Below are 24,477 nucleotides of genomic sequence, written 5' to 3' on the forward strand. Positions count from 1 at the left end.
TGACGCGCACGCGTGATGTCGCGCGTTGCAATCGTGACACGATCACGCTGTCGCGACAAAGGCGCGCGATCGCCGGATTGCGGCCCCTTTACTTACACCAACCGTGACTCCTACCAGCCATGCCTGAGCTATCCGCCTAGTGAGCAGCGCACGTATCTCTTGGAATGTGCGCGGCGCTGACGAAACGATTATGTACTAGCGAAATAGAACGCCAGGCAAACATCGCCCGCAACAAAGCGCTGCTCGAGCAGCTCGAGCTCGACGAAGCAGCAGCCGCACTCGGCGCGCAGAAGAAGCGATCTGCGCCCACGGCCAAGCCCGTGCAGCCCGCGAAGAAAAAAGTGAAGCGCGAGTCGGACGAGATTCCCGAACCGAGGCGGCAGAGCAGTCGATTGAAGCGCTCGGTCGTCGACCCCGATGAGACACCAGCGAAGAGGCGGAAGCGCGAGGTGATGTCGTCTCCTCAACTGAAGGAGTAGACATTGCTCACGGCGGAACTGTAGCAAGAGGAGGAGGCATTGCGGAAGAAACTGGAAGAAGAGCGTCTCGCCGCGGAGGAGGCCGCTCGCGAGGCGGCGAAGCCGAGACACCACGATATGAACCTCCGTCTCCTCATGGGTGAAGAGACGATTACCACCGACATGGAACTTGCCGCGCTTGAGGATACGTTGAAGGTTATCACACTGGCTCCGCATCCCCGTCGAACCGCGGACCAGGATGCCTTCGTATTTGCGGATGACAAGGAAGAGAAGCGTGCAAAGCGAGAGACAGAAGAGTTAAAGAAGAAGCTCGGGTCTTTGAAGGTTGTCTCGCGAGCAAAGGTCACCAAGGATCGCGTGTACAGCGCTGCATACCATCCCGAGCCTACTAAAGACCTCGTTTTCTTCGGTGGTAAGCATCACGCAAATGTGACATGGCCCTTGCTGATGTTTGCGCCGCATATATGCACCCACAGATAAGCATGGCCAACTCGGCATTTGGGACGCTCGTGCACCGCCCTTCGAGACCGTCGGCGACGACGACGACGAACGTCCGCCCGAACAACGCGAAAACGGCTGCTACTGGCGCTTACAGTGTCACTGGCCCGCCACCTCTAAGTCGTCCATCTCCTCCATCAAGTTTTCCCCGACCGACGGCCACAGCGTCTACACCTCCGCGTACGATAACACCGTCCGGCACATGTCCTTCACCACCGGGCTCTCGCGCGAGGTTTTCGCGACCGACGACCGGCAGCAGCTCTTGAGTTCGCTCGAGCTGTCACCCGCCGGCAACGAGATGTGGGTGTCTGACGGCCTCGGCGGCGTGACGCACCTCGACCTGCGCCAGGATACGCGCAAGGGTAAGCATCGCTGGTTCCAGCTGAGCGACCAGAAAATCGGCTGCGTGAGCCTCAACCCCGTCGACCCACGCTTCATGGTCACAGCCAGCAACAGCCGGATACTAAAGTGCGCAAGCTCACTTATACATGTGAATGATGCTGGATTAACGGCATGCTGAACAGAATATGGGATGTCCGCAAGCTTGCAGGAATCGCCGTCGCTTCTTTAGATGACCAAGGTAGCTCATTGCCTACGCCTCCACCCACTTCTCCGACGAGAGGATCCTCTCCCGCTCATCCCATTACAGACTCAACAGGTACGGAATTGCAGCTTTCGGTGTACTCTCAATCACCCGAGCTGGGCATTGCAGAAACCCAGGAATTTGACTTGGAGGCCATTGGTGAATATATTGCCTCGAAGAGCGGCAAGGGTACCCTCAAAGGCGAGTGGACACACCACAAGAGCGTCAGCTCGGCATACTGGGACCCCGCCGGGAGACGGATCGTGAGCACAAGCTACGACGATACACTCAGACGTGCGTGTTGCCGTTTACTAGCGTCGGCTCACGGTGCAGTCTCATAACGGTCTTTTTACAGTGTGGGATATCAGTCCCAGTAAGCTCGACGCGCACGGCCCTTTGTCATCGTCTCGTCCATTCACGCAGGTTCAGCATAACTGTCAGACGGTGCGTATGCTAAGCGTGTCATCCGATTCAATATACCTAACCAATTTCCAGGGTCGATGGGTATCTGTCTTCAAAGCCCAATGGAGCCCCAATCCCGACGTATATCCACATTTCAGTGTAAGCCCGCTGATCCTGAAAATCTTGGGCCGTGTATTCACGATCGTCCGGTGTAGATCGGGAACATGAACCAGTCCCTGGATATATATTCCTGCAAGGGAGACCTTGTAGCGAGGTTATCCGATAGCACCAGGTCAGTCGTGCCCTTTCGACGATTGCGACGTTGCCTCATCACGTCTCGTTTTCTTAGAATCACCGCCGTACAGGCCGTGACAGCCTTGCATCCGAATGTCCTTGAACGCGCCGTCAGCGGCAACGCCAGCGGGCGCTGTGTCCTATGGGCTCCCGAGAATCTATTGTAACGCCTAGCATTAATTTATACTTCGATTTATATGTGTATATTGATATCACTGTCTATGGAACGTCTCTCTCTTTATCGTCAGGCACCTGACGGTTTGATAATTTACAGAACTTCCTCATGATGAATTGCGATACAGCGGGGACCTTCAATTCAAAGCCGGAGAATAGTCGTGGCGCCGTCAGTTACCTTACACTTCAGTGATCCGGCAATTTCACCAAATTGCGTCCCTTTGGATGTTTGTACGACATCGTTGCTGGTATGAAGCTTCTCCAACTTCCTTCCAAATGCTCGCGACATGAACCGTCGAAAGTCGTCATCACCAATGAGTGGTGTTGCATTCTTCAAGTGTAAGGTCGTACGGAGGCGGTCGGTCAAAACTGTTGTGCTTATTTTTCATGATGTCTGAAAGCTCGAGGACTTTGCGCCACCAGAGTGGGACGAAACGAACGGAAGTCCATTGATGACTGTGCATTGAAGGAAGTACTTCACGTGGCCCGCGGGCTTGAAGAGACGCGGCAAATGGGGTGGCGATGTTCTCGCCTTTTGGACGATGATATTCTGGCGGTTAATAGGTCGACGAATGTTCTAAACGTGCGCGAGCAAGGACGCAAGACTGGCTAGCCTACTCCGTTTTCGTTTTCCGAGACTATACCCACTGTATATACGCGCGGATCGCACTAGGAGACCGTACGCCATGGCACAGGCACCACCCGCAATTACCGTCCCGGAGGGCTACACCTTACACACGGAGAACACGGCACACATCCTATTACCCTCCTCAGAAGAGGTCTTCCTAAATCCAGTGCAAGAGTTCAATCGCGATCTGAGCGTGGCCTGCATCCGCGTATGGAGCGAAGATCTAAATGCAGTGAAGAAAAACAAATGGCTCGTGGCCGAAGAGCGGCGGGCAAATAAATCTGCAGATGGCGGACCGCACAAGAAGCGGACGAGAGGTGAGCCTTGAACAAATCTCCGGGCGCGAATGTGCTGACAAGTGCTAGTAGAGGATGGCGCAAAGGAATCCGCGGCGGAGGAAGTGGTTCAAACCGCGAACGGCGCCGAAAACCTTCCCGTTCCTACCTCCGAGTCTTCCCATGCACCAGTCAAGGAGGTGCGTATCCATCTCGTGTGATCATGCTACGGTAATCTTAATGCAAGGTCTTCAGTACCATTCTCACAAGGTCGTGATCTTGGAAGCGCTGTCCGCGACAGGTCTGAGGTCTATTCGATACGCGAAGGAGATACCGCTCGTGAAGTGCGTCAGCCTCCCTGGCTTCCATCGCAGCAACCCAGATGACCGAATCCAGATACGTGATAGCTAACGACCTATCGCCCTCCGCGGTAGAGGCGATCAAGAGGAATGTTGCTATGAATGGATTGCAGGAGCTACCGACCGCTTCCGGCGACTCTGCAGGAACACCATCGTTGCCACCACAGTCTGCAACAATCCAGGTGAACGAAGGCGACGCTTGGTAGGTACCGCTCTGCCTACATCAGGGATGAGAGATGAACCACACTCTGTAGCGCTTTGATGTACAACCATCGCACACCTCGAAGTCGCGTCGATGTTGTTGATCTCGACCCTTATGGCACTGCAGCACCCTTCATTGATGCAGCTGTACAAAGCGTCAACGACGGCGGTGCGTAATGAGCCGTCTCGCCCTCAGCCGAAGATTGAACGCGCAACGGACCTTAGGGTTGCTGTGTGTCACATGCACGGATCTGCAGGTATTGGCTACTACGAACTATCCCGAGAAATGGTGGGTGTTGCCGGTTCGTTGTAGTGTTCTGCAGCGCATAGACTGATTTGAAGTCAAGCTATGCCAACTACGGAGGCATTCCGGTGAAATCGGAATGGTGTCATGAAGCCGTACGTCGAATTCACCACTCTATTGAACATCGTCTCATCCTTGCCAGGCGCTACGTTTGGTGCTTCATAGCATATCCACTGCTGCTGCTCGTTACGGGCGCTACATCAAACCTCTCCTGTCCCTCTCAATCGACTTCTACGTTCGTCTTTTCCTGCGGGTTGAGTCATCTCCGAGCGAGACGAAAAAGGCCGCGAGGTGAGTGCATTTTGATTTGACCCTCTATTTGCCTGATTTTGTTCCGTTAGCAAGACGTCCATCTTTTATGTCTGCAGCGGATGCCAGTCATGGCATGAACAACCGCTTGGAAGGATGGTCGAACGGCCTCCACAACCTCCGCTGTTCAAGGTTCAACCTGGCCCTACTGTTGAGCCAAAGTGCCCCGAGTGCGGTTTCGTCATGCATGTAAGTTCACTCCCATGTCCTTTGCTTCGGCTATTCCTGAGAGTTGCAGCTTGCTGGCCCGATGTGGTCAGGACCCTTGCACGACACCGAGTTTGTGACCAAAGTACTGGCGCATGCCGAAGAAAACGCCGCGAGTTATGGTACCGCTACCCGGATGAAGGGGATGTTAACCGTTGCAAAAGAGGCGAGCTCTGTTTCCCGAAACATCCAGGGTTTCATCTGCATGCTCAAACGCCATCATAGGAGCTGGAAACGCCGTTCTATTTCACTCCTACGAAGATAGCCAGTCTATTTCGTTGCATCTGCCCGTCGCTGGACGAGGTCGCGTGCGTGTCGTCTCCATTGACTGAGTCTCGTAGGCGTCGCTGAACGCCACTACAGATCTGCGCTGCTGCATGGCGGACACAAAATATCTCGATCGCACGCGTGTCCAGGTTCTCTAAAGACAACTGCTAGCCGGACGGATATTCACGATATCTTCCGCTCCTGGGTGAAAACCCATCCCGTACGCATGGACAAGGTGTCGGATACGTCTCCCACCCACGCGCTACTGCAAAAGGAGCCTAGGTACGTTGCTAAAAGCACTGTCGCCCCAATGCCCTCACAATTGTTTGCAGCTCCGAGGCGAACTTCACTCGTCATCCTGACAGTGTAACGCGATCGTATAAAGTCAATCTCGTCCGTTACCAGGAAAACCCGACGTCGCACTGGGGACCCAAGAAGGCCGCGGCCGGTGGAGGCGTCAAGCGCAAAAGGGAGAAGGATGAAGGCGCATGACACCGTTAGCTAACAACATACCAACAGAAGTAATATAAAGTACATGAAAGCGGATGATTAACCTGCGTTGGTCTACAAGCGTGATGTGTGCGTGTGCGAATAGCGAATGACGAAAGGATCATGAAAAGGAGGCAATTACGACTCGGAAGCAGCGGCTGCCTTCGCACTGGCGCTTTTCTTCTCCGACTTGCTGGGTTTGCCGACGATCCAGGGGTGGACTAGCAATTCACCCGCGGAAGGACGCTTTTCGTAGTCGAGGTCGAAGGTACGATCCAAGAACGATTCGGCATCGGCCGATATGTCTGGGGGATTCGGAGGACGTGCTGATGATCCACCAATCTTTGGAAGAAAAACAAAAGCTGGTGAGGCCGCATTTCACATTGCACAGAGTGGCAGACGTACCTTGAAGATGGCTTGCATCTGTGTCAGCTGCGCCCATGGATGCTCGCCAGTAAACATCTCCACTACTAAACATCCAACGCTCCAAATGTCAGCCTTGAGCGTGTATGCTGTCTGTTTGACGACTTCAGGAGCCATCCAGAACACCGAGCCTTGCAGCGAAGGACGATGAGCCCGGTTACCACCCATAAGGCCTAGGAAAACAATGAATAATGGCATCTGCATAGCCAGATGACGTCACCTACTCTCTTTCGAGGCCTTTTTGGAGATACCGAAATCGGATATCTTAATGCTGCCCTTGTTATCGACGAGAATGTTGGCACCCTTGATGTCGCGATGTATGATATCCTTGTCGTGCAGGTACTTGAGGCCTTGCAGGATCTGGCGGACGAAGTTGCGGACGAGAGGCTCCTCGAAGGCGCCGTAGTTTCGTAACAACGCCGTGATGGAACCACCCGGTACATATTCCAAGAAAATATTCAGGTATTCGTCGTCGGTAGAGGACGCTGGGACGGATGAGCTTCTTGAACATGTGCGAAAGGTCAATGATATCGCTTACATAAATATTGGACAATGTTCTCGTGTTGCAGGTTCTTGAGTAACGCAATCTCCCGCTCCAGAGCTGTTAGCATGCTCTTCTTGCGTTCGTCGTTGGGCGTGTTGCCCTTCGGTAGCTCGACTTGTTTGACGGCCATGAGAAGTCCATTCGATGCGCCCATACCAAGGTATACTTTGCCGAACGATCCTGCACCGATGAGCGCACCCTTGATCCACTTGATCTCTTCTGAGATATGCAGTGTTTGATTCAGAGCAACAACGAGGAAAGGAGCGGGACCCACCCTCTTCGCCGGCTTCCTCTTCTTGTACACTTTCGTTGTCGACGGTTTCATCGTCGTCCTCTTCGGGGACGAGTTCCGTATCCTCTGTGATGAGATCTTCGTCGGAGTCCTTCGGTACGTCGGCTTCCTCGGCGTCGACACGCGTCCAGTCGTCAGATTCCATCGTGCTGAACGCGACGCTGTCTCGCCGGCTCTCGACTTCCGCCGTGATCTGATCAACGGTCATGAGACTTGCAGTATCTGACCGGTCGCGCTTGCTGCGCAACTCCGTCATGTAACTCATTCGTCGAGACGCGCGCGTCGAGGACCGCGTTGACATCGAATCGCGCGCCACACCTTCAAGAGACTGCGACAGCGACTCCGTCGGGAGGTTGACTGGTGGTAATATATGCGGCGACTCCTCCTCGGTCGTATGCTCGTCGCCTTCGACCGTCATGTCGATCGATTGCCCGTCCTCCGTCGAGAGCGACACACGCGGCGGCGGATCGGGGACGTGCAGCTCGCCGTTGGGCGCGAACGAGATCCTCGAGTCCGTGCTCGCGCGCGGTTGCGAGCCCTGCGTGCTCGTGCTGAAACGGCTCGAAGGGGGCCGGTTCCACGGCGCGTTCGGGCCGCCGAGCAGGCTGTTGCGCGCCATGCTGTTGCGCGCGGTGCGCTCGAGCACCTTGCGGGACGTCGCGGGGAAGTACTCGTGCAGGTGCGTCGTGATGAGTTCGCTCGGCGGGCGCTGGCCGAAGAAGTTGCGCAGCTTGGACGGCGTCTGGCGGAAGGTCGCGCTCAGCGGGCTCTTCGTTGGCGGCGCGGGGGGCGCGGGGGACTGCGTCGGCGACGTGGGCGGCTCGAGGGCTTTCTCCGGGTCGCGCACGCCGAGGCCGCTGAGGATGCTGATAGAGCTTGCACGTTTCATGTTCGCACTGGTCGAGCCCGACGGGGCGAGGTATTGCGGGTCGGGGCTCGTCGATCCGAAACGCGGGCTGGTCGGGCTGTTGCGCTGGCCGGAAGGTTCGCCGAAGATGTTCTGCAGAGGTTTGGAGCGCTTCGCTTGGCCCGCGCGGCGGAGAGAGAGCCCGTGTCGGGTAGGGTCATCGGGTTGGGCATGGCACACGGCCACGATGTCAGCTTCAGTCATTGGAGTCGCTGGGAGCTGCCGTTAGCATATACCATATCGCGAGGGCCAAATCATCACTGACTAGCATTCGAGCTGTAGTACACGCCCCAGCCGTCGAGCGTGAGCCCGCCCTCCGCCGTGCTGACGTAGTCCATAATGCTCCCATCCGGATCGATCTTGGGCAGCTTGCCAAACTTCTTGAGCGCCTTTTCGAGCACCTCCACGCCGCCGGTGCAGTCCGTGACGTTGATCGTCGTCTGCTGCGCGCCGGCCTCGATGTTGTTCTGGATCGTGCCCATGTCGAGCGAGAACTTGACGAGCCGGCGGCGAAGGTCGTCGAGCGAGGGCGTGGCGGCGTGCGAGGAGCCGGCGCCCTTGGACGCGAAGGGGCCGCGGCCGACGGAGTACGAGGGCGTCGTGGATGCCGGCGTGCTCGGCCCCTGCGACAAGAACGACTCGGCGATGGGCGAGAGGTTATGCGCCGCGTGGGCGGCGGCAGGGGGGGCGAGCTGATACGGGTGCGAGTTCGAGCTCGTGGAGGGCCGCTGAGGGAGGGACGGCTTTGCGGCGGTGGCGCCCGTGGCGGAGGAGGCCGAGTTGTTGCGAGCGTGGGAGGCGAGGAGGGAGGCAGAGCGCGAGGAGCCGCGCGGAGGGTGGTTGGTGGTCGTGTTGGCATTGGCACTGGTGGTGCCGTTGGCATTGGCGAGGGGGGAGACGGGGCGCGCAGGGCGACCGGAGCGTGGGTCAGAGGGAAGACCGTATGAACCCGTCCAGCTGGAGCCAGGCTGGGACGGCGCGGTGTTGGGCGGGAGGGGTAGAGGCTGGTGAACGTACGGCGCGGGCTCAACCTGGGAGGGCGTTGGCGTGCTGCGACCAGAGGGAACGTTGAGGCCGCGAGGTGGCGCGCGCACAGGAGGAGGCATAGGCGGCTGGCCGCGCGGGGCCGGGGGCAACGGCGGGATCGTGCGCACGGAGCTCGCGGTGTGTGGAGTCGCCGCGGCGGCGGCGGAGGTGGTGGAGGTTTGCGGCGTTTGCGTTTGGGCGGCGGTGAGAGGCGTGGAGGTGTTGGGCTGGTGTGCGCGGGCGGAGCGCGCCGAGTCGGGCGCGGAATCGCGGACGAGGGCTGGAAGGCCTTGTCGGTCGAGGGGATTGAGCCGGAGGGGCGCAGGGCGCGCGCCGTCGAGGCGCCGTGAGCCGAGGCGGCCGGAGGGAGATATTTGCTGCTGCTGGTCATTGGTCCCGGGCTTGTGCGTTCCGTCGCCATTAACGCCGTTCGTGGTGACATTGACTCGGGGACGGTTGACGCTGGTGGGTGTCGGGATGCTGCGCTGAGAGCAGCGCTGGCGGAGGACCTTGACGGCGTTCATGATCCGCAATCTATCTCCGATGCTGGGAATGCCCATCTCCTTCAGGGTGGCCTGATCGAGCTCGAGTAGGACGTCGCCGCGGATGTCGTGCTCCCGAAAGGCGTCGGCATGGTGGCCGCACCGGTTTTCGGACAGCCAGCGGGCGGTGTCGGCGTCGGACCAGGTGCGAAGGTAGTCGACGTAGGAGACGCCAGGGGGCGGGTCGCCGAGACCGTTCACGACGATGACTGAGCCACGAACGGAGCTGCGCCGTGGTTGCGCTGGGGTTTGAGAGTAGATGGAGGTGGTCGGGGAGGTCGGGGAGGGCGCGGAGGAGCTGGGCTGGGAGACGAGACCGTTGAGGACGAGGGAGGTCATGATTCGGATGGGATGACGGCTGTTGACCAGGAGTGAGGGTGTGCGCGAAGAAGTGATCGCAGGCTCAAGCTTCAAGAGGCAAAAGTCGAAGGCGTTAGTCGTATCTGACCGTAGCGCCCGGCTATGTCTGGATCACCGTACAGCACGTAGAGCGCGACGAGGAGAGTTGTCAACACAATGAAAAGCAGGCTCGAGGGTTATGAGACGTACCAGCATTAGTCGCACAAAAGGCTCTCCCAAACGGAATACAACAACGCGCGGTGTGAAAACCCAGACGGAAGAGGTGCCGTTGTATTGTCCGGGATTGGGCCGGACGAAGGAAGAGTTTATAGCGGGCCCGCACTAGCTTTCAGAGAAATATAAGGCGGTCCACTGAGCGGCGCAGAGAAATGCTCGCAAGAGACGGAGAGACGGAAAGAACAGGCCAAATTGTGGTCGCTCACCGTCGGCTCGCTAACGCATGAGCCACCGATCAGATTCGTGTTGGCGCTTCACGTGCCGATCTTGTTCGCGTTCCTTGCTCCCAGCTCTCATGTTCGCGCTATAGTTGCTACAAGAACCCTTGGAATAAACACGGAACGAGGCAGACAGGCGTCCATTTGTAGCGTGTCCAAGCAGCGGCGGCGACACCGACTCAAACGCAAGCTTATTGCTTCCACGACCAGAGCAGCACGCGCAAAGCTGTATGCAGATTGCTGCATCGCGACATGATGGTGGCGAGCCGTCCCGCCGCATCCAATCTCTGTTCGATGATGGTAACAAACGGAAAGACATGATGAGCGCCGAGTCGAGACGCATGATGCATCTATCGCTCGCTGTCCCAGTACTTATCAGCGCGGTTCGGTAGAGACGACGAGATCTGTCAAGGCTCTCGATGAGTTACTATTCGTGACGATTCCCCGCTGATCCAGTGCCAGTATACAAACTGAGAGCCTGGGATCTGCAGCTGCGGCGGTGGATATTATCGGCGACTGCGACCCCATGGGCGAGCACGGCTTCGTCTGTTCACTGCGAACGAAGCGGGAAAGCGCCGCGCACGGCAACGGGCATAAATCGCCACCACGAAACCTTCGCGCCTTCGTCGTCGGTTCGCTGCCAGCCCCGTTCCCCTGCGGGCCCGGCAAAGGTGAGTATAGTCGGGCGCTGACAGCGCGCCCGCTTGAGAGAAATACACTCGGGTGAACGAAACGGGCCGGAATAAGAGCCTGGGACACTGGCGGTGGGTGCAGGCCTGCCAATCAGAGCGGTGCCTGGGAATTCCCACGCCGACCTGGACGCGGCGTCAAAAGGCTTGACCCGTCCTCGCTGAAACCCTGTTCGCTCCTCCGGCCAAGTCGCCGCCCTCCACGCCCGTTCCCTTTTCCTCCTTATAATATCCCCACCCCCCGACGAGGTTCCGCTTTTTGTTCTCCACCGCCATGGCGTCCCGGTGCGCACTGCGCCGCCTAGTCGCCGCCGCCGCCCTCGCCTTCCTCTCATTCGCCCCCACCCTCACGACCGCATCGCCCTACAACGAACTCCTGGTGGACTTCAACCTCAACACGAACAAGGACGCGACCAGCGTGCTCGACTACTCGACCGACCGTCGGAGCAACTACACCAAGTCGCCCGACAACTGGCGCTCGATCCCGTTCTACACCATCCTCCCGGACAAGTTCGCTGATGGCGACCCGTCGAACAATGACTATTTTGGGACCATGTACGAGGCCGACTGGCGCGAGACCCAGCTTCGATACGGTGGCGATCTCAAGGGGTTGGAAAACAAACTGGACTACCTCGCTGGCATGGGCGTCAAGGGTATCTTCATGTCCGGAACGGTGTTCCTCAACATGCCCTGGCAGGCGGACAGTAAGTGATGGACTGTTCGCTAGCACGGTCTGCCCGTCTGACGGAGCGCGACAGGCTACTCTCCTCTCGATTTCACGGTCCTCGATCCTCATTATGGCACCATCGCCGAATGGCAGGCAACGATCGACGCGATCCACGCCCGTGGGATGTACTTCATGGCGGATTTCACAGTTGGTACCATGGGTGATCTTATTTCGTTCAAGGGGTGAGCACCCTTTTTTTAATGCTGATGACGCGGCATGTATGATTGACCTGAAACATCGCAAGATCCGAGAACACGTCAACCCAGTTTGACATCAACGAGCATGAACAAGTCTGGAAAAAGCCGAGCTTCGCACCCTGGAACTTCACGGAGTACAAGGACTTTAATGTATGACTATATGCGCGCTTCTCAATAACATTAATCTCACACTTCCCCTCCCCGCAGATCAGCAACGTGCGAAACACGTCCTGTGTATTACCGAAGCTTTGGCTTGACGACGCGACTCTCGTTGACCCCGGCGCTACGAATGGCTGTCTCGAATCCGAGTTCGATGCCTACGGTGACATGGAGGCTTTCGGTGTCCATCCCGACTGGCAGCGTCAGCTCTCCAAGTTCGCCTCCGTGCAGGACCGTCTTCGTGAATGGAAACCGGAGGTGATGGCGAAGCTCCAGGTGTTCGCCTGCCTCGCCATCAGCGCGCTCGACCTCGACGCCATCCGTGTCGACAAGTCGACGCAGATGACCGTCGATGGCCTTGCCGACTGGGGCGCCAGCACCCGCAAGTGCGCGGCCGATCTCGGAAAGAAGAACTTCCTTATCACCGGTGAGGTGACGGGTGGTGATACCTTCGGTGCGCTCTACCTCGGTCGTGGGCGCACACCGACGCAGCGCCCCGATTTCTCGACGGCGGCCAACCTCACCGGTTCCGAGGACCAGTATTTCCTTCGCGACTCAGGCTTGAACGGGCTCGACGGGTTTGCGTTCCATTACTCCACCTACCGCTCCCTGACCCGGTTCCTGGGCATGGACGGCAACCTTCAGGTCGCCTTCGACGTCGACTCCAACTTCGTCACTTCATGGAAGGAGATGTTCGTGAACGACGATTTCGTCAACCCCAACACCAACGAAATCGACCCGAAACACATGTTCGGCACCAGCAACTTTGATATTTTCCGCTGGCCCAGCGTCGAGAACGGCACGCAGAAGAACGTCATGGCCTCGTTCATCACGACACTGCTCATGCCCGGTATCCCCCTCCTCTACTATGGCGAAGAACAAAACTTCTACATCTTCGACACCGGAGCGTCCAACTACCTCTACGGCCGGCAGGCGATGATGGGCAACACCGCGTGGCAGCGCCACGGATGCTACGCGCTCGGTTCGGACCAGTACTACAACCTGAACCTGCGCGGCGCCGTGCTCGGCTGCCGCGACGACTGGAACTCGCTCGACCACTTTGACCCGACCTCCTCCACGCGGCGCATGATGGCGCGCATGCTGCAGATTCGCGAGCAGTACGCGGTCGTCCAGGACGGTTTTGGCGTTGATCAGTACGGCAACTGGACATACGAGATCGTGCGCCCGGGCTCCAATGGTACCGCGACCGAGATGGGCCTGTGGTCTGCCGCGCGTTCGGCGATCGACACCCAGAACCTGGGCAACAGCTCCGACAAAGTCTGGCTGTTGTACACGAACGAGAACGACACGCGCTCGTACACGTTCGATTGCGACACCGAAAAGACGCACACGCCATTCCAGTCGGGGACCACCGTCCAGAACCTGTTCGCACCGTACGAGACGTACACGCTCGTCGACTCGACCACTTCGTACTTTAACGACGGGAAGCAGCCCATGTTCGGATGTATTCAGAGCCTTACCATGGAGCCGTTTGGGTTCAAGGCACTTGTCCCCGTCGCCGAGTGGGTCGCGCCCCTGCCCGCGCTTACCAAGTTCACGCCTGGCCACGACGCGCGTCTGCCCTCGAACGGCACCAACTCTGTCGACATCTCGTTCGAGTTCAACACGGTGATGAGCTGCGACAGTGTCACTGCGGCGCTCTCGCTCAACATGTCGTCCTCCGGCCACGGCAACACGCCGACGTTCTCGAAGACGGCCGTCAAGTGCGGCGCCGTCACCAACCCGGACCCGTCCCCCATCGCCGGCGGCGACACCTCGCAGTGGTCCTGGGCGGTCACGCTCCAGAACGTGCCCGACGGCATCCTCACGCTCACCCTCGACAACCCCAAGTCGAGCGGCGGCGTCGCGACGGGCTCAGTCGACACGCTCATGCTCCGCATCGGCGCGGCGAACAACGTCATGGTGTTCCCCAACAGCGACTACAACAACACCGCGTTCACGTACTCGAACGGGCAGTACTTTTTCGAGCATACCGCGTACGGCGCGGACATGTTCCGTTACTCGTGGAACTTCGGCATGAACTGGACGGATTGGGCTTCATGGGAGGACACTACGACCATCGACAAGGAGGTGTTCTCGTCGTCGAGTAACTTCTGGGACGGCGACCACATCATGGTGCAATGTGAGTGTCTTGTGTGTATTCGAAGGGTGTATGCTTATACATTTATTGGCAGACTGGAGTCAGGCCGCCGCGTCCGTCGCGCACGTTGTCCACGCTGACTACAAGTACAAGTACCAGCGTCGCGTCCCGCAGTTCCTCGCCCGCGGTCCGTACAACAGCTGGGGCTTCGATAAGGGTATCTCTGCTCAGATGACCCACGCTGGCGATGGCCGCTGGGAGCTCGAGATCATGGCGTCCTGGCCGACATACGTCCAACTGAACGTCTGGGGCTACGACGAATACTACTACGGTGACACTGATGGCGATGGCGTCATGGACCGACTTCCTCCCAACACCGCCGCTCCCAACTACCTCAACATGTCTGCGCCCCCGCTCCCCCATTTGGCCTGGAACCTGGTGATCAACGACCGGGACCTCAGCTGGTCGCTCGAGCCCCGCGGACAGTCTTATATCGGCGCAATCATCTATGGTCTCCTCGTCTCCATCCCGCTGATCACCGGTACACTCGCCGTCCTCATCTTCATGTGGTCGTTCTACGGCATCAAGTACAACAAGTACGGCTTGAAGCCCGCGAAGGACCACAAGAACTACTTCCCCATTCTCGGATCGCTCGGGAACAAGTCTGCATCGGACTTCAAGGACGGTACCGTGTCGGAAAAGAAGTCGATGTTCTCGCACCACAAGCACCACGGCGAGATCATCGGCTGGCCCGAGGACAAGAACAAGCGGCGCAAGGTCCTGATCGCGACGCTTGAGTACGAGATCATCGACTGGAAGCTCAAGGTCAAGATCGGTGGTCTCGGTGTGATGTCGAGTTTGATGGGCAAGGCGATGACCGACGTTGACCTCATCTGGGTCGTGCCTAAGGTCAAGGACATTGAGTATCCCCAGGGTGATCCTGCGGATCCCATCGAGGTCATCATCTTCGGCGAGCCGTACCTGATCGAGGTTGAGACGCACACGCTTGACAACATCACCTACGTGATCCTCGACAGCCCCGTCTTCCGTGCCCAGACCAAGGCCGACCCCTACCCGGCGCGCATGGACGACCTCAGCTCCGCCATCTTCTACTCGACGTGGAACCAGGCCATTGCGAACACCATCCGGCGCTACCCCGACATCGACATCTACCACATCAACGACTACCACGGCGCCCTCGCTCCGATCTATCTCCTGCCCAAGGTCATGCCCGTCTGCTTGTCGCTCCACAACGCCGAGTTCCAAGGTCTCTGGCCGCTCCGCACGAAGGAGGAGATGAAGGAGGTCTGCTCGGCGTTCAACATCAGCAAGGAGCACTGCACGAAATACGTCCAGTTTGGTAACACGTTCAACTTGCTCCACGCCGCGGCGTCCTTCATCAGTGTGCACCAAAAGAGCGTCGGTGTCGCCGGTGTGTCCGACAAGTACGGCAAGCGCTCTTGGGCCCGGTACCCGGCTTTATGGACCCTCAAGCACGTCGACTCGCTACCAAACCCGGATCCCGCCGATATCGCCGCATTGGACGAGGCCCCGATCGACGTCAAGCACATGAACATTGACCAGGTTGCTGAGGCAGAACGGCCAGAGCACAAGCGACAGGCGCAGGAATGGGCTGGCATCAAGCAGGATCCCAACGCGGATCTCTTCGTGTTTGTCGGTCGTTGGTCCAAGCAGAAGGGTGTTGATCTTATCGCCGATATCATGCCGAGTTTGTGAGTATACCAAACCACTGACTTATCTGCATGCATGCTAACCTGGCGCCACAGGCTCGAGAAAAAGCCTTCCATTCAGCTCATCACCGTTGGACCTGTCATCGATCTCTACGGACGATTCGCAGCGGAGAAGCTGGCCCGGCTCATGGAGATGTACCCCGATCGCGTGTTCTCCAAGCCCGAGTTTACTGCTCTTCCTCCTTACCTGTTCAGTGGTGCAGACTTCGCGCTCATCCCGTCACGTGACGAGCCTTTTGGTCTCGTAGCTGTCGAATTCGGTCGTAAGGGTGCACTCGGTGTCGGCAGTCGTCTCGGTGGTCTCGGTTTGATGCCTGGCTGGGTTAGTCTTCCTCGCCATCTGGCCGTTGGACCATGTCGCTGATACCCCCGTCCTGCAGTGGTTCCCGGTCGAGTCGAGTTCTACAGGACACATGTTGTCGCAATTGGGCAAGACGATCAAGATGGCATTGAAGTCTACGGAAGAGGAGCGAGCCCTTCTTCGTGCACGATCTGCGGTCCAACGATTCCCCGTCATCGAGTGGAGGCAACGGACAGAGGACTTCCACAAGCGCAGTATCACGATTTCTCGTGAGATGGCCGGGGCTAACGCCTGGCGCCCGTCGGACGGCGGCGAACGCGGCCACGCAGCGATCAGCGATCACGACGACTGGAACCCGGAACAGCAGCCGTACCCGACTCAGCCGGATTGGGACAAGTCCAGCATCATGAGCGGCAGCCCGCGGATGAGCGTCACACCCATGACACCTGGGTCGCCCGGTCAATGGAGCGACAACACCACTCCTGGCGAACACCATCTCGCTGCTCCGCCTCGCCTTGGTGACTACGGACGACGCGGCTCGTTCAGTACGGACGTATCCGATCCCGAGGGCGACTACTTTAGCAACAGCCACTCCCGGCAGAGCACCGACTCGAGGCAAGATTACTCCGGATTCTTGGATCGCGCCAACCGCGTCATCGCCAAGGAACAACGACATGCGCCGGATCCGTTCTTGGACGCGCAGCCTACTCGCCCCTTCGGTGCCCATTCGCGTGTATCCTCGGTGGAGTCGATTTCGTCTATCGTTGACGAGAAGTCCAACTCGCCGCTGAACAAGGCAGTGGCATCGGTACGTTTCTCATACCAAACATCGTCGTTCTTGCTGTTCATAGTGGTTTATAGTTCACGGACGCGGATGGTGGCGTTGCGCATGAGTTCGCACAGAAGCTTCACAATCTCTCTGCTGAGAACTCCATCAAGGACCTTTGTATTGAGAAGTTCTTGATGAAGAGCGAGGAGCAGTTCTTCCACGAGGTCAAAAAGGAGAAGCTCGCAAGCAGCGCTGCCAGCTTGAGGTCTAAGCGCGATTCTGTTTGGGGCACGCCGTCCATCTACGAGGGCTCGAGACCAAGCTGTGAGTGACGCCCGTAGAAACACGGACATGTTACTGAACCTCCCATCAGCGCCTAACGCGATGTCATTCGGACCCAGCTCGAACAGTTCCTTCGACGACAGAGGCCACATAACCGGCGATATGGGGCCAGAGGTGGTTCAAATGACTAGGTTACAGCTGTTCCTGGCTCGTGAAATTGGAGGATGGCCGTTATACACCATCATTATCGCCCTAGGCCAGGTTCGTTGGGCATATTTTCATCATTCGGATACCACTGACAGCCGTCTGCAGATGCTCAGTGCGACCAGCTTCCAGATCACCCTCTTGTCGGGTCAGAACTGGGAGACCGATCTCCAGCTCTACGTCCTTGGAGGTGTCTTCTTGGCGGCCTCTGGGGTATGGTACACGCTTTTCAGGCTCAAGCCCTCCGTCTACATCCTCTCGGCGCCATGGCTCTTCTTCGGCATCGCTTTCTTCCTCATTGGGTTACCGTCAGTTGCTGATGTCTTCGTCCCCGCACACGACGCGTTGTCAAGCGCTGCTACGTGGTCCTATGCCGTCGCATCCGCTGCCGCGTTTGCCTTCTTCGGCCTGAACTTCGGTGAGGAGGCGGGAGCTGCCACAGAGGTTTGGATGCTACGGGCTTGCCTCGTCCAGGGTTCACAGCAAATATGGGTTGCTGCTCTCTGGTACTGGGGCGACAAGTTGAACGGGTCTGTCTCTGAGGTCGCCCCGTGGTGGGTAGCCTGTGTCCTGTTCCCATTAGCCGCGATGTCGTTCCTGTTCGCGTACCTCATGCTGTTCGGCCTCCCGGAGTACTACCGCCAAACACCGCCCAAGGTACCCGGATTCTTGAAGACCCTCTTCCGCCGCAAAATTGTCCTGTGGTTCCTGGCGTCAGAAATCCTTCGGGACTACTGGTTGTCCGGACCTTATGGTCGTAACTGGAGCTTCCTCTGGAGCGTCGATATACCGGCCTGGCAGACCCTCCTTCTCGTGATCGGGTTCTTCATCGGCGTTTGGGCTCTCATGCTCGCTATCCTCACATATTTCGCCAAAACCCACACCTGGTTGCTCCCCGTATTTGCGGTTGGTCTCGGAGCGCCCCGGTGGTGTCAGGTATGCACGCCTCTGTTGTAATAGTTGTAAGAGTCCCTGATCTCCTTGTAGATGTTGTGGGGCACGTCGAGCTTGGCGCTCTACATACCATGGGCACGCACAGCTGGTCCTTATCTGGGCATTTCGCTCTGGTTGTGGCTCGGCGTTCTCGATGCGGTGCAGGGTGTCGGACTGGGTATGATTTTGCTTCAGGTTTGTCGCAATGATTTCCGATGTTCGAACTGTGCGCTCACACCGTTATTAGACGCTTTCCCGTCTGCACGTCTGCGCGACTCTCGCGTTTGCTCAGATCATCGGTTCAGTGTGTGTCATGGTTGCTCGCGCAACAGCGCCGAATCGTGTTGGTCCGGAAAGCGTGTTCCCGGATGCTGCCAAATGGGACTTCTCAGAAGGGCTCAAAGGTGCGATTCGTCTTGATTTGACTCCCCCAGACAGTGACTGACTTCCTCGTGCAGACAGCCCAATGGCGTCAGCTGCCTTCTGGGTGGCCCTCGCATGCCAAATAATCATTGTCTTCGGCTACTTCTGGTTCTACCGCAAGGAGCAGCTCTGTAAGTTTCCTTGTCCCGGATACCCTTGCATACACTCGATTAACGCTTCCTTCCAGCACGTCCATAAATTGCTCCATCCGCTCCTTTGGCTATTTAGACCGGGAATCAGGACTGTATCGTATATTCGGGTATTCGCTCGCATGTTGGTTTGCCTTGCATCCATGGACATTACTCTTCGGACTGTGTACTTCTGACCTCGATCGTTTCATCGCACATTCGCTGGATCTCTATTACTACTAGATGGGGCAAGGGGCCCTTCGCATATATACACACACTCAGAGTAGATTCTAGCGTTATTAATATATACAGAACGTATCGCTGTGCGATTTCACGAAGTCAATTTCTGCTCTTTGCCATGAACACCGTTCCGTCGCGTGGTACGCGTGGACCCTGGAAAAACTTGTACGGTAGACGCCTCCTCTCGTCTGGTGCCATTCCACGCCCCGCGATATCACAATTTCCACAACTCGAAGGATGGCTGGACCAGCTCAACGCTGCTCCAAAGACGTTGACTCTTCCTGATGCGTTCCATCAAGAGCACCTAGCGGACCTATATGTGACACTTCCAACGCGGGATGGAACCTATGGTCCTGCCCACCCTTCACCCAAGGCTGGGGACCAGCTGGGATATGGCCACCATCTAGTGTTCTTCCACCCCAAGAATCCACTTTCCAAGCTGCGTGCAGACGGCACGGACGCTGAACTTTGTCCGCCAGAGCCATTCGCTAGGAGAATGTGGGCAGGAGGGCAAATGCTATGGCTGAAGCCGGAATTACTGAGCGTGGGGCAGAAGGCGAAAGCGGCATCCATTCTTACCAGAGAGAACGTCAGCTTGAAGGGCAAGGAGCGGAACCCGATGGTGTTTGTGCAACAGAGAATAGAGGTGGCGACGAGTGGACTGCCTGCCCTGGTGGAGAACAGAACTCATGTGTACCTTCCGACGTTTTCGAGAGAACGACAGGAGCGCAAACGTACGTTGCGATCGTGCGTACATGACCTTGAAATATGACTCATGGATCATCAGCCCGTACAGTAACTGGTCTTCCTAAGCCCCAGTTCATGCTTGGACCATGGATCCCCTGCCCAACGACATTGTTCAGGTTCTCAGCGTTGACTTTCAACGGTCACTATATACACCTTGACCGCGAGTATGCACGGAACGTTGAAGGCTACGATGAGCGATTGGTGCATGGGCCATTGACGGCGCTGATGCTCATAGAAGCCTTCGTTCACCATTACCCCAGGGCGAATTTGCACTCGTTCGAGTATCTTGCACGCAACCCGATCGTGGTCAATCAGTCGATGTGGTTCCACGGTGCTGTTGACAAGGATCGCAAGACGGCGATTGTATGGGCGGAGACGGGCCCATATGGGGTAGTTGGCATGACGGGGGTCATCCACTTCTCTGCATGACGGATTGCCGCAGAGTGTCTCAGCACACAACGCTAGGTATCCTCTTATGTGCTGAAGCGGACCGGTACGGACAGCGAGACAGCGATATACAAATTATGCAATGTGTAGTAGTACTGTGTTCTATCTCCTTGATTGTTCAAGTGTAAGTAGTCCATATGCAGTAGGAAGGATCCGTTCAAGGAGGCGAAACAGCTAATACTCGAACTCTTCGCTTACAAGGGCGATGGAGCCACGCATATCGCCACGCCTTATGCGGCTTGGGTTAATCTGAGAGGATATAGCCTTGCGTAATACAGCATTCAGGGAAGTAGGCCCGCAACCTGCAAGCGTGCTTTATCAGACCGCGAAAGAATGATCACAAGAACGTGAAGTAGCTTACAGGCGACGACGACAGCACCGCGAGACTGCTCGACCTCATCCGATAGGATCCGTTCCAATAACGGCCGACCAGGCCGAGCGTACTCAGAAATAGCATTGATATCTCGCATCTCCCGCGGATCGACGTCCAACCGGAACCCCTCCTCGGTCGTATGTTCTATCAACCCCGCCATCGAGCGCGTCTCCCAATTAGACATTGTAGTCGAAGGTCGCGTTGTACTGAGATGAGATTCGTCCGTGAACGCCATCGACACCGGACGTGAACCACCCCAAGGTAGACGAGGCGGAGGATAGCCTTGGTTAGCCACAAGGGTATCCGAGTCGCTCGGAGACATGACGGACGGACTCCTTGGGCTATTATATCCACTCATGTAGTCTTCTTCAATAGGTGACATCGGCTTGCTCATGTTTCCAAGCAGCTTGTCCGTCGACTGCTGCGCCCGCGCTGACCCACTGAACTCCCCGCGCTTCGACAAATCAGACCTTGAAGCCTGCGCGGAGTGCGCCTTGCGAGAGAGCGTTCGCTTATGTCTCCCAGTCTTCTGTAACTGTCGGCTCAGCCGCGCCTCTCCAGGCAGAGCAGTGTCGTCTTCGCCGTCGAAGTTGGTCAGGTCGAGGACGGTACCGGTCTGGACCATGTCGTCTTGAGAGTCGTCGTAGTTGGTGCCGGAAGGGCCGCCGGTATAGTAGCTCAGGTCAATCTCGCTAAGATCGGACTCGGCATCACTCTCGACTGAGGATACTGAATCGCGTCTTTGGCGCTCGGCCTTCGCATATTGGGGTGTAGGTGGAGCCAGGTGATCGTTCTCGACGGAATGTAGCAGGTAGGAGGTGTCGATACGCGGCCGTGGGGACTTCGGCGGTGATGATAAGTTAGTGACGAATATGTTGATTTGCAGACCGGGTTCAGGGATCAGATCCCTGCAGCGACGCAGGACAGTGGCACACCATTGTATGTGAGCTATCAATATATTCAGCCTATGGTCATTTGCTTACAAGGAGAAGTTTGCTCACAAAACTCGCGGACGAGCCAGACGAATCGCACGCGTCTGGTCATGAAACCTCGCTTGCCCCATCCGCCAGGACGGCCTCCTAACTCCCTTCCGTCACGGCCCGCCATGCATAGGCACAGGTATTCCAACACGGAGAGACCGAAGCTCACGCCTGAGCCACCAGAAACAATAAGCGCAGTCGAATAGTGTCCCCACCGCGCTCTGATCGACGACCCAAAAGGACCATCGACCCACATACGCATAAGCAAACCTCTCGGCGGTAACTGGTCGTCCGGAGGCTGCTTCTCCATGGGATGATGCCTAAAACCGCGGACGGTCAGGCTCATGACCTCGTCCCACAAGTCTCGCGTCCAGCCCGCTTTCGCGCGCACGAGGATGACAAGTTGTCGGCCGCTTGCGGTTGGCGCTTTCAAATCGGATACGGAGGCCACCGTAAAGGGGTGGGAAAGGAAAGAGGAGACAGAGGGTATGCATATGAGGAAGTGCTGGCCCGGTGCCCACGATAGCTGTCGTGGAGGGGTGAAGGTGAGGCGAACGGTGCGTCCGGCCAAGAGCTCAGCTTGGGCATATCCAGGAGGGGGCGAATACTCCGACTGAGAGGAAAGGAAGGCATCGACAGAAGATTCCGAGGGGTAATTGGGATGTGTTGGCGTGAACCTGGCGGAGACGGCAGGCGATATAGGGGAATGCGTATCATGGATTGACCGTACGGGCTCGTTCCGTTTGTCCTGATACACAGGCGGAACCGGTGATGGTAAAGGATAAGCTGCCGATTCCTTCAACCCGCTTGCATGGACATGTGAGGCGCGCTGATATGAGGGCCGAGAGGCAGAACTAGTGCCGAGGAAACCATTATTCCAAAGCCAGAATCCAGCCCTCCATAGTCGTTCGCCGCCCCATATAGCCAAGGCTGCCCAACACCAGTACCAGATCGGAGGATGGTGAAGCGCTGCCATGACGATGGCCATGGGTACGAGGAGGACATGAAGGAACCAGAACGTCTCGTAGTGATCTCGCCGCAACGGAAGGATGGAGAGGAGGACGATGGCAGTGAACAAGCCGAACGCCTTCGTATGTGTGAATTCACCGGTCTGAGGACAAGTCGACCAGCACTCACGATCCACGCGTAAATGAAGCGCTCGAACTGCCATGCATAGAAATACGCTCGCTTGTTCGTGTCCTTGGAGTCCGCGAATGGGGATGTCTTGTGATCGTTCCAGAGCTGTACGCTCCAAGTTGCGACGTGAAGGGCGGAGAGGAACCAGATCAGGCGGCCGCACCAGCGATGCAGCCAAGCAAGCTTGTCAAAGTGGATTTGAATCATAAAGGGTACCGCGAAGAGAGCGAACGGTGGCGCCTTGATCGCAAAAAGGATGCATAGGGGAAGGAATGCAAACGCAATCATGCCCGTCCGACCGCCGACAGTCCACCACGCCTTCGCTATGGTGTACTGGGGAGCAAACCCAACGTAGTCGTTCGGATCATACTTCAGCTTGCGTTTCCCCAGCTCGACAGAGCGTTTGGTCCAGTTCCATGTTGGGGTGTTCGGCTTGATGTAATCTGGACCGACGAAGGACAACAAGAATGCCGCGGCGAAAAGGGCAGTCAGGCAGAGCAGTTGGGCATTGGAGGGCAATAGCATAGGTTGTTTCCTCAATGTCTGTCCCTTCTTCTTCACCGTCCGCCATTTGCCCACCGTCCGCCGCCGTATGGCCCACTTCGACCAATATGCACCAAGGACTCCACCCCGTGACCCGGTCCAGTGCGCGATAGCGAATATGAGGAAGCCAAAGACGATGGCTATCCACAAGAGGTACGAGTAACGCCGACTCGGAACGCTGAGCATATGTATCGCAAGGTAAGCCGTGATCCATTGCAGGCCGTTCACGAACGCGGGTGTCGTCGGGTTGGGGTCGGCGGCTCGAGCGGCGAGCGTTCTCGTTGCGGTTGCGACTACCGTCGCCGTCGGTATGGCCATGACATGCGCAAAGAGAGTCGGGTGAGAGGCTGGTTGCAAGGAGAAATATGAGTTCACATTGACGGTAGAATGGTACAAGCCGCAAGCCTGCGAGAGGTGATCGAGGTCGCGAACGCCGAAGACTAACTCACCTGGCTCTGTCAGCTGTGTAATACTGCTCACGCTAGTTTCAACCCCTCGGATATCCACCACCGCCAACCGACAACGCTGTCGTCGCCGTCCGAGAAGGGGTTCAAGCGCGGCAATTGAGTATTTACACCCGATCAATGGCGGCCAAACGCACAGCAGCTGTCCTGGCCGCCGTCGGCCGCAGCTTCGAGACTCAAATGGGGACGTACCCCTGACTCCAAGCGGCTTCCAATACGCAGCTCAACTGAACTCGGCGTGGTATTCAACCGGGAACAATGCATAACCTGCATACGATAACATGATACATAACAATATTCAATAATCCTCAAGGTTTTGAGCAATCGGACGCAGACTGAACTCGAGCCGCATCACTCAAGGACCTCTCCTGAGCGAACCTGATCAACGACCAGGAGACAAGTGAGTTTTGCGCACGCGAACGGGGACGCTTGATACGCACCTCCTTGCCCGTCTTCTTGATCTTCTCCAACAAGTCGTCGTACGGTATCGTGCCAGTTACGAGGACTTCTTGCTTCTCCAGGCTGACGTCGTACGACGAAATGCCTGCAACCCTCGGCGATTAGGTACCTTGAGTCTGGGAATACCGAGCCACACTCACCCTCGGTCTTCGCAAGGACCCGGTTGACTGCTCCAGAGCATCCACCGCAGGTCATCTATGCATCGAAATGCAGTTAAGCTTCATCTCCAAGGAGCATGTGCAGTCCGAAGCGAACCTTGACGTCGAACTTGTACTTGTGCTCAGCCATTGCGATGTATCAGGGGTTTGGAGCCTGCGAGGGTATCAGATCAGGGTGGCCTTTACTACCCCGTCCAGATCGTAACGCACGGAGGATATGAGAATGACAAAGCCGATCGGGCGAGTAGACCAAGTACTGCTAGTCCTG

The 24,477-nt window shown here is 57.2% G+C and overlaps 7 protein-coding genes across 7 annotated transcripts; 4 read left to right on the forward strand and 3 right to left on the reverse strand.

Annotated features, from left to right (window-relative positions):
* Positions 1-119: 119 nt before the first annotated feature.
* On the forward strand, positions 120-2,526 carry PUNSTDRAFT_121470 (WD40 repeat-like protein; the record flags this gene model as incomplete). Its single annotated transcript, XM_007385547.1, has 9 exons — positions 120-139; positions 200-449; positions 504-891; positions 956-1,445; positions 1,502-1,854; positions 1,916-2,004; positions 2,056-2,121; positions 2,178-2,254; positions 2,312-2,526. The coding sequence occupies 9 exons, from the start codon at positions 120-122 to the stop codon at positions 2,421-2,423; spliced, it is 1,845 nt and encodes a 614-aa protein (XP_007385609.1). The 3' UTR covers positions 2,424-2,526.
* A 590-nt stretch (positions 2,527-3,116) lies between these two features.
* Positions 3,117-5,472, forward strand: PUNSTDRAFT_136002 (N2,N2-dimethylguanosine tRNA methyltransferase; the record flags this gene model as incomplete). Its single annotated transcript, XM_007385548.1, has 13 exons — positions 3,117-3,375; positions 3,427-3,533; positions 3,589-3,677; positions 3,730-3,894; positions 3,947-4,062; positions 4,119-4,182; positions 4,241-4,292; positions 4,340-4,488; positions 4,539-4,695; positions 4,745-4,888; positions 4,939-5,021; positions 5,077-5,262; positions 5,313-5,472. 13 exons carry the CDS (start codon positions 3,117-3,119, stop codon positions 5,470-5,472), a joined length of 1,731 nt encoding a protein of 576 aa, XP_007385610.1.
* Positions 5,473-5,607: 135 nt separating this feature from the next.
* On the reverse strand, positions 5,608-9,542 carry PUNSTDRAFT_114782 (Pkinase-domain-containing protein; the record flags this gene model as incomplete). Its single annotated transcript, XM_007385549.1, has 6 exons — positions 5,608-5,811; positions 5,875-6,065; positions 6,117-6,377; positions 6,431-6,655; positions 6,711-7,847; positions 7,901-9,542. The coding sequence occupies 6 exons, from the start codon at positions 9,540-9,542 to the stop codon at positions 5,608-5,610; spliced, it is 3,660 nt and encodes a 1,219-aa protein (XP_007385611.1).
* Positions 9,543-10,960: 1,418 nt separating this feature from the next.
* PUNSTDRAFT_136004 (modular protein with glycoside hydrolase family 13 and glycosyltransferase family 5 domains) lies at positions 10,961-18,731 on the forward strand (the record flags this gene model as incomplete). Its single annotated transcript, XM_007385550.1, has 14 exons — positions 10,961-11,390; positions 11,445-11,595; positions 11,658-11,760; positions 11,818-13,912; positions 13,965-15,603; positions 15,658-15,943; positions 16,002-16,730; positions 16,784-17,015; positions 17,065-17,234; positions 17,286-18,113; positions 18,165-18,305; positions 18,358-18,514; positions 18,569-18,664; positions 18,721-18,731. The coding sequence occupies 14 exons, from the start codon at positions 10,961-10,963 to the stop codon at positions 18,729-18,731; spliced, it is 7,068 nt and encodes a 2,355-aa protein (XP_007385612.1).
* A 288-nt stretch (positions 18,732-19,019) lies between these two features.
* On the forward strand, positions 19,020-20,077 carry PUNSTDRAFT_71314 (uncharacterized protein; the record flags this gene model as incomplete). Its single annotated transcript, XM_007385551.1, has 2 exons — positions 19,020-19,635; positions 19,689-20,077. 2 exons carry the CDS (start codon positions 19,020-19,022, stop codon positions 20,075-20,077), a joined length of 1,005 nt encoding a protein of 334 aa, XP_007385613.1.
* A 192-nt stretch (positions 20,078-20,269) lies between these two features.
* PUNSTDRAFT_121472 (uncharacterized protein) lies at positions 20,270-23,631 on the reverse strand (the record flags this gene model as incomplete). Its single annotated transcript, XM_007385552.1, has 5 exons — positions 23,578-23,631; positions 22,586-23,475; positions 21,470-22,535; positions 20,457-21,416; positions 20,270-20,397 (listed from the first exon to the last, which is right to left on the reverse strand). The coding sequence occupies exons 2-5, from the start codon at positions 23,444-23,446 to the stop codon at positions 20,270-20,272; spliced, it is 3,015 nt and encodes a 1,004-aa protein (XP_007385614.1). The 5' UTR covers positions 23,447-23,475; positions 23,578-23,631.
* Positions 23,632-23,830: 199 nt separating this feature from the next.
* On the reverse strand, positions 23,831-24,444 carry PUNSTDRAFT_104975 (copper chaperone taha). The gene is made up of 5 exons (XM_007385553.1): positions 24,420-24,444; positions 24,307-24,363; positions 24,192-24,246; positions 24,033-24,136; positions 23,831-23,970 (listed from the first exon to the last, which is right to left on the reverse strand). The coding sequence occupies exons 2-5, from the start codon at positions 24,337-24,339 to the stop codon at positions 23,944-23,946; spliced, it is 219 nt and encodes a 72-aa protein (XP_007385615.1). The 5' UTR covers positions 24,340-24,363; positions 24,420-24,444; the 3' UTR covers positions 23,831-23,943.
* Positions 24,445-24,477: the final 33 nt, after the last annotated feature.

Source organism: Punctularia strigosozonata (assembly GCF_000264995.1).
Source record: "Punctularia strigosozonata HHB-11173 SS5 unplaced genomic scaffold PUNSTscaffold_9, whole genome shotgun sequence".
NCBI lineage: Eukaryota > Fungi > Basidiomycota > Agaricomycetes > Corticiales > Punctulariaceae > Punctularia > Punctularia strigosozonata.